General features: G+C 44.3%; 1 protein-coding gene across 1 annotated transcript in view; it reads left to right on the plus strand.

The window, feature by feature from the left end:
* The first annotated feature begins 473 nt into the window (after positions 1–473).
* PTHLH (parathyroid hormone-like hormone) overlaps positions 474–8,628 on the plus strand; it is a 10,882-nt gene continuing 2,727 nt past the window's right edge. Inside the window, exons 1-2 of the mRNA XM_009078305.1 lie at positions 474–596; positions 6,906–7,328. Of these exons, the coding sequence (XP_009076553.1) occupies positions 496–596; positions 6,906–7,328 (524 nt within the window). The 5' untranslated portion in view covers positions 474–495. The remainder of the gene's footprint in view (positions 597–6,905; positions 7,329–8,628) is intronic.

The raw sequence follows: 8,628 nt of genomic DNA on the forward strand, positions 1-8,628 counted from the left end.
TGTGTGTGTGTGTGTGTGTGTGTGTGCGTCTTTACAGAGAAGTGGGACAGCAGAACTGACTTTTGGGAATCTTTGCTTATCTGCACAGAGGGTTTATCCTGTAACATAAAGCCCTGAGAGAGTGGCTTAACGGACTAGAATTGAACAGGGCTCAGAGAGCCGAATGGACCCGCTTTCTAACCCGATTCAAATGTGAGAGAGATGCTTTTTCAGCTATTATCCAAAGAGATCTTGCCTGCAGGCAGCGAGAGACAGAGAGAGGGAGGGAGGGAGGCAGGGAGAAAGGGAGGGAGAGGCAGACAGCAAGGAAGGGAGAGAGACGGAGCGAAGTTTGGAAGGATTGAGCCGCTGCTGAGAGCTCCCAAAGTTTGTTTTTCCTTCAGAGTCTCAGAGCTGGTAGAGCCGGATCGGGGACAGCTTGAGGACGGCGCTGGCGCATGTGTCCCTCGGGACTGACCTCCCTTTCCTTGCAGGTTTTAAGCCCCGGAGGATACGATGTTCGCTAAACTCTTCCAGCAGTGGAGTTTCGCAGTGTTTCTGCTGAGTTACTCTGTGCCCTCTTACGGGAGATCAGTAGAGGAGATCAGCCGCAGACTGTGAGTTTCTCTTTTTTTTTTCGGTTCCTTTGCTCTCCCTCGCTGCCCTGGCGGGGCAGGAGGGGAGGGAGGTGGTCGAGCCCCCCGAGCGGGTGGAGGGAGCAGCCCGGGACGTTCGCAGCACTCCGGGTTACCTGCCCCAGGTGCTCCCGCTGCTGCCTGAGCGCTAGGCAGAGGGATTTGGGGCAGGGAAAGGGATTTGGGGCAGGGAAAGGGATTTGGGGCAGGGAAAGGGATTTGGGGCAGGGAAAGGGATTTGGGGCAGGGAAAGGGATTTGGGGCAGGGAAAGGGATTTGGGGCAGGGAAAGGGATTTGGGGCAGGGAAAGGGATTTGGGGCAGGGAAAGGGATTTGGGGCAGGGAAAGGGATTTGGGGCAGGGAAAGGGATTTGGGGCAGGGAAAGGGATTTGGGGCAGGGAAAGGGATTTGGGGCAGGGAAAGGGATTTGGGGCAGGGAAAGGGATTTGGGGCAGGGAAAGGGATTTGGGGCAGGGAAAGGGATTTGGGGCAGGGAAAGGGATTTGGGGCAGGGAAAGGGATTTGGGGCAGGGAAAGGGATTTGGGGCAGGGAAAGGGATTTGGGGCAGGGAAAGGGATTTGGGGCAGGGAAAGGGATTTGGGGCAGGGAAAGGGATTTGGGGCAGGGAAAGGGATTTGGGGCAGGGAAAGGGATTTGGGGCAGGGAAAGGGATTTGGGGCAGGGAAAGGGATTTGGGGCAGGGAAAGGGATTTGGGGCAGGGAAAGGGATTTGGGGCAGGGAAAGGGATTTGGGGCAGGGAAAGGGATTTGGGGCAGGGAAAGGGATTTGGGGCAGGGAAAGGGATTTGGGGCAGGGAAAGGGATTTGGGGCAGGGAAAGGGATTTGGGGCAGGGAAAGGGATTTGGGGCAGGGAAAGGGATTTGGGGCAGGGAAAGGGATTTGGGGCAGGGAAAGGGATTTGGGGCAGGGAAAGGGATTTGGGGCAGGGAAAGGGATTTGGGGCAGGGAAAGGGATTTGGGGCAGGGAAAGGGCTCTTTGCAGCTGTCTGAACTTCAAAAACTTTAGGCAAGGAGATGTGGATGCTGAGGGTCTTCTTTCCCGAGGGGCTTGTTGTACCTTTCAGTGCCCTGGGAGGATCCGCAAAGGGAGCATCACTGTTTATCAAACTGCTGTATGTCACACGAAATAACATCTCCTTCTTCAGTGCTGGCACGGAGCCGATATTGATAAGGGGAAACAGGCAGAAGAGGGGGCCATCATGAAACTGAAGTGCTGAACAATTTCTTTGGATTTCTGCCACTTCCCCCCCAAAAAAATCCAAACGCAGTCCAGTATCTTACTTGGAGGCAGAAGCATATTTTTTTGATAAATGATAGCGTAACTTAAGACAGTCTGTTCAGGAAATGACCTTTTTGCTCCTTCCAAAATAATCAGTATGGTTTATACTAATACCCATATGCAAAGTGCAGGAGAAGCCACAGGGCTGATGTAGGAGCAGCTGTCTCACACATCTAACTCACTGGCTTTCTCTGGACTTGCATCAGATTTTCTAAGGAACACCTCAGTCATACTGTGGAGGTCTGTATTGTTACTCAGTTCAAAAGGAAGCCAAGTTGGAGAAAGTGTTGGAAAGTCCCATCACAACTTATAGGGAAACATGACACAGCAAATGATTTCAGATGGGTTTGCTTGTAAATGTTTTATTACATACATAAGGACAAGATCTCCAAATAGCACTTCCTCTGCCATTCAAGAAAAAAAAAAAAAAAGAAAAAAAAGCCAAAACAAAAATCCCCCAGGTAAAGTGACTTCAGACACACCTAAAGTTTGGCACCAGGCAGACAGCTATTACAAATCTCCTACAGCAAATTGTGTAGAACATGTTATTGCTGATAATGCTACAGTGTATTCTTCTCAATTTAACTGTTTTGTGCTCCTGCAAGCTATTCTTCAGCTCTTTCTTTCATTTGAGGGCATTTTCTTCTCTTTGGATACAGAGGAACCAAACTTCACTTTCAGAAATAAAAAAATTAGAAAAAACAGAATATAATTGAAGATCAGTCAAACTGTTATTTTCTTGGCTGGGTAACTTTGAACGGGATCTAAGCCAAATTTGGGGGTGTGTTTTGTTGTTTGGGGTTTTTTTGTGGTTGGTTGTTTGTTTTTACAAAAAAAATTAGATTTGCTAAGAAGTATTCCTTCTCTTTTTCAAGTTAGCATTGTTCTAATACTTGTTTTTAAAGGTCAGGATTAGAGGTCTTCCCACATCCCCATTCTGTCCAGATGGGGGGGGGGGAAGAAAGTGGAAGCTAACCAGTGAAAAAGTATTTCTCAGCTCCCTCTTTGCTATGGCATGTAAAACACACACAAGAAACCAGTTAGCTGTCAGTTAGTGGCATTCACGTAGTTTTGTTTGTGGGCACAGCACAAACACAGACACCACACTCAAACATGTGTCCTGTTTTAATATCACCACAAACCATTCCTAGAGTTAATGGTTAATAACTCACTTAAGCCTAGAGATACTTTTTCTGTTTGGTTTTTTTTTTTCCCCAGTCAAATCCTTAAACCAGTAACGGATGAAAATACTGAAGCACATCATTACAGACATGCAAAAATAATCAAAATTACATAGGCCTGTTTCTACAGACTTTACTGAGGCAAATCTCCCATGGAAAGCAATAGCAAATTGTCCCAAGAAAAGATTTCCAGACATATTATTTGTTATAGGAATGCTTTAGCTGCTAAAGAACTTCTGAGAAAGCCCGTAATGCCTCAAAGTGAAATTAGATATTTTTATCAGCATGCCCAGACATTGCAGCATCGTGTCCCCGGATCTGTTCAAAATATTTTTCCTAACCCTGAGATAGGTTGAGCAGATTTCACTCCCTTTGGAGTCAGTGGCAAGGGCACTCAGTCTTGCAAAATCCAGACAGAGAGCTGACTGAATCCTCTCCAGTTATTTTGCTGAATTTATGATCAGACCCAACATGAACAGTCAAGGATAATAACAGTTAAATAAGAGCAACTGGCTGAGATAGAAAGTTGTCACTTGAAGAATGTTGTCCCTCAGTAATGCTAGATATCTCAAGGAAAAAAATGAAGGAGAAATGTGCCTGAAAAGAACAGCTTATCTGGAAGTACATGAAGTCAGGATAGTCACAAGTCATGGATTTCTACTATTTTCTCCATGAGGAGACATGAAGTCTCATATGTACATAGTGTACTTGGATACAATAATTAGTTTGGATGCTCTGGTCAAATACAAACCATCAATATCCTTCTCTCCAAAGTGCCTGCCACATTTAAACTTAGCATTTACTGCAGTTGGTTTGGGTACAGACTCCTTTTGCTTCGATGAGAGGTGCACGTTATAGAAGGATGGAAGGGACCTCTAGTGGGTCATCTTAACCCTAACAGCCTAATATTTTTTTACATCTCGTAGACAATATGTGAATGTAATCATTCCAGTTTTCATTGCCTTCCTACTCTGTGTGTGTGGGTGAGATATTGTTGATATCTCCATTATGAAGCACTTCTTACATCAGTCTTCTTGGGCAAGTATTTCTCCATGGTTTACAAACATAGGAGTTGTTTGAGTAACAGAAAGAGGAGGAGGCAGAAGGTCAAAGAGATATGTATCTACCACATCTTTGTTTCAAGGAGTTTTTTGATCTAGAACATACAAAGGAAGCTCGTAGGCAAAATGTAATCCTGAAGTCTGGCTGAGTAATAAAAGTCATGTGAAATGTAACACTACGTAATGTTATACAATCATCTGGAATAGCAGAATGTTATTTGGGGCCAGACTTGATGCTAAATATCCTACAGACATTTAGACAGAAACCCACCCTCTTTGGCACACTAACCCCTTACACGTCAATCCCTGCATTATTTTGGAAATGCATACTCACTCAAGATGTAGATGTTGTAATGCTCTGTGACTGCCTTGTGTGTACTGGAACCAAATGTTTAGGTTTCAGTTCTGTAAAATGGAATAGGTTTTCAGTCAAGAGGACTTTAATAGCAGGCTTTGGAGAGTCAAGATTTTGTCACAGTGGGTAAACTGACCAAATACACATTACAGGATTAAGGCAGCTTTAGGTTGTCTGTGATAGAAGGAATTATCCTTGGTAGTTTACAAGAGGCAGTAGGAAAGCTTTGCTCATCACTTGAGACATACTGTTTTAGACTCAATAAAGCACTGAGATTATGTATGCTCTCTATAAACTAGAAGAATGAAAGCAGAACTGCAGTTCCCATGCAAATTTCCTGGGAGAACAGATTACTGAAGCTAGGAATGTAACATGAACCACAATGGACATCTTGACAAGCAACACAGAGGTACACCACTCAGAGGAGTCCAAAGTGCTAATTTTATCAGTGTACTGACCAATCAGACTGACCTTAATGAGATGGTTGTTAGAGATGGCCATTGGAGAGCTTCACTGGTCAAAAGAATTCTTCTGGGAGAGATCACGAGCTTGTATTAATGATCACAGCTGCACTGAAGAGAAAGACACAGTATGGGTTTAGCTTTGCTTAGCTTTTCATTTTTGCTTAGGGATATTGAGCTGAAGGGCATAAAGTATTTACCCTGAAGCCTGAAGTCATCCAAAACTGATTTTGGGACACTTAAACCACAGACAATGTTTGATTACATGTGTGCTCACAAACCTCAGTGTATCTAGACCAGATTTTGAGCAAGATTTTGACACTCATCTTCCAGTCTGGTTGTGTAACAGGGGAAAGCTGCTGTTTGAATTTTACACTGAGTAATATTGATGTGGTATCACTTGAACCTATTGTTTGAATAGGTTTAGATTGCTCAAAAAGGGCAGCCCTACAAAGGCAAAAAGTGAGGGGATGCTCTTAAACCAATGCTACTTGGAGTTGCCAATTTCAAATAGCTCTCCTGTTGATCAAATCACAAAACTAGAATTTGTCTGAAGGGACCAAGATAAACTGCAGAACACTCTCAATCATTTAGCATTTTGAAACTTGGTAACACAGCAGGAAAATGAGGGATGGAAGCAAGGAATATTCACTCACAATTATGTGTCTTCTTCCAGTTCACCCACATGCAGCTAAACTGATCAAATGATTATAGGACAGGCAAGGCAGTGAATGAATTTTCTTTGACCAGTAAGAACATGCAGGACCCTGATCCAAGGGGAGAGGATACATAACCAAACTCTGTGCACTGGAATAAGGCATTTGAAGGGATAAACTGTATTAGAGCATTCATGGGAACATAGCTAAAATCCCAGCTTGTGCTCTTTCTGTGGTTCACAGTGCAGCTGTGTGTCTATTCCACATCAAGGAAAAGGCATGAATTTCCTCATGGTTAGTTATTATCCAGGTGCCACTTGTATCTTCTTCCCTCTGATGTTTCATACATCCTTTGCCACTACAACATCTCTAAAAGGCAGACAGCTAGCCATCTCCCAGTTCCTCGAAAACGAGACAGAGATCAGTGAATGAATGGTCATGAACTCCGGAAAAACCACTCAGACAAACCAGAATGCTCTTGAAGAAGATCCAGTGAAGACGGATAGCATAAAACTGAAACAGTACAGCAGACAAGAAATTTGGCCCCAAAAATTCACTCTTAAAGCAATACTAGGAAAGCATCTAAACCCATAATTGGACACAAGTGGCCGAGCAGTCAAATCAGCAAGAGTGGCTGAGGCTCATCGCTGCCAATGCTCACGCTACCTCTCCGTGCTGAAGCACCTAAGTTTTAGGCAGCCGAATTTGAATGTTTTTCCATTATGTTCCTGCAATTACACTTGCTTAAATTTAGAAATGAAACGAACTTTTACGTATTTATTTATGATTTTGAAGTGCATGACCAAGCAGAAGAAAAATACTAGAATGATGCTGTACAAACATAGCTTCCGGCTCCAGTACAAGTACTTGTTATTCCCTCTCTTGCTTGACTGCAGTGCTCCATGATCTGACCCTTAAGTTTTCCTATCTCTGACAACTGCCTTCCTGCTTTTACTGCCTGAAGTGTGATATATTAAGAGTCGTAATGATTTCCTAGAACAGAGCAGTGACTAATCCAACTCCAGGTCCAGTGGTGTGTGATCGGTCAGCTGAGAATTATTACCCGCTTAGGTCTTTCCCTTCTCTGTAGGGAGTAGCTACTCTGAGAAGCAGGACTTGCTCCAGCAGTCTGACTTAACCGGATGTCTCCAAGCCTGAGAGCTGGTACACAGTCACTCTGGCCACCACTCCAGAGAAGAGAGGAGTTCTGCCAAGTACTGGGCAATAACCAAATCCTAAATGTTTTTTCCCCCTCTTCTCTTCTCTTTCTATAGCAAACGGGCTGTATCGGAGCACCAGCTGTTGCATGACAAGGGCAGGTCAATCCAAGACTTACGAAGAAGAATATTCCTTCAAAACTTAATTGAAGGTGTCAACACTGCAGAAATCCGTGCGACTTCGGAGGTATCGCCTAACCCTAAGCCTGCTACCAACACCAAGAACTACCCTGTCCGATTTGGTAGCGAAGATGAGGGTAGATACCTAACTCAGGAGACAAACAAATCACAGACCTACAAGGAGCAACCCCTGAAGGCATCAGGGAAGAAAAAGAAAGCAAAGCCTGGAAAGCGTAAGGAACAAGAGAAGAAAAAGAGGCGAGCCCGCTCGGCTTGGCTAAATGCTGGCATGTATGGAGACGTCGTGACTGAGAGCCCACTCATGGACAACTCTGTTACTGCACAGAATCATACTTTAAGGTAATTCTGCTACATGCTTTTGTGGAGCATACCATGTATTTACTGCAATTTTTATTCTTTGGTGTGAGAGGCCAAGGCCTCGCTCAAACCTGGAGTGTAACAGCAGATCTTTGTGCTCATAACTGGGCAGTGGCTTTTCAAGCAGTGCACAGTCTCAAGGTGCTGTCTGGAGGTAAGTGCCCCTTCCACTTTGCACTGGTGACAGTCTTTCTTTCCTATGACACACAAACCAAGTAAACCACCGACTGACAAAATGTGCTTCATGAAGCTGAGTAGTAAGTGAAGTTATTTCTGCAAAAACAAAGCACATCACAGCCATTAAAATTTCCTTTCCTGATTTAACCATAGCATCTCACATCATATCTTGGTGCCACACTTGGGACTCAGCATATTGAAAGCTTTGAATTTTATTTAAGGCTCTGCATCTATAAAATGGTAAAGTTTTCTTTCCTTCCTCTCAACACTTTCCCTTTTTGGAAAGTGTCCTACCCTTACTTTACAGTTTTCCATTTTACTATGTAACTTTAGGGAAGAACACGGAACATTTCTCTCTTAGAAGTGTCTGAGAACAATGCAGACCAGCCTTTCACCATAAAATTTCCCTGCCATTAGGACTTTTTAATTCCGCTCCATCTTTTTGCCAGCTCATGAAACAATTACATCGTTGCTGAAAAATGTTTAGCATTGCTTTTGGAGACAGGTGTGCTCCCCTCATGTATGACAATGAAGGGTTTTCAGGCAGTGGTGAGCTGGAGACATCAGCCTAGGTGTCCTAAGTGACTCATCCCCTTGCAGTCATCTCAGCTTGAGTGGAAGTCTGCACACTTGCAGATAAAGCCAAGGAGTCCACTCCTCAGTTCTCCTCAAATGTTTGCATTGTCAACAGCAAAACTCCCACCCTTTTCTCTCCTCCTCCCCTTCACTTTGGCAAAATAGAGACTTAAAAGAAGTGCCACTTGCTCACAGTAAATCCCTTAGAAAGAGATGCCAGCTGTGGGATTTACTAAAATCCAGTTTTGGGTTACGGCCACAGTTTGCAATGTGCTCCATCACCTCAACTTCTGCTGACGTCCACAAGAGTTACTGGCATTTGGGCCTAGGCACTCAGTGTCCTGGACCACAAACCAGCTGGCATGGCTGCAGCATCTAGGAGTGAAGGAAGAGAGGCTGGTTTGTCTCAGCACTTTAGGAAAGGCACTCCTCAGGACTCTGGTCAGGTCTGGTGTTTCCACAGATGTCAAGGAACTGTGTTGCCCAGTAAATAACACCTGTCTTCAGCACATAGAGATCTTGAATGTAG

Source organism: Acanthisitta chloris, unplaced genomic scaffold (assembly GCF_000695815.1).
Source record: "Acanthisitta chloris isolate BGI_N310 unplaced genomic scaffold, ASM69581v1 scaffold5647, whole genome shotgun sequence".
In the NCBI taxonomy this organism is placed as follows: Eukaryota; Metazoa; Chordata; class Aves; order Passeriformes; family Acanthisittidae; genus Acanthisitta; species Acanthisitta chloris.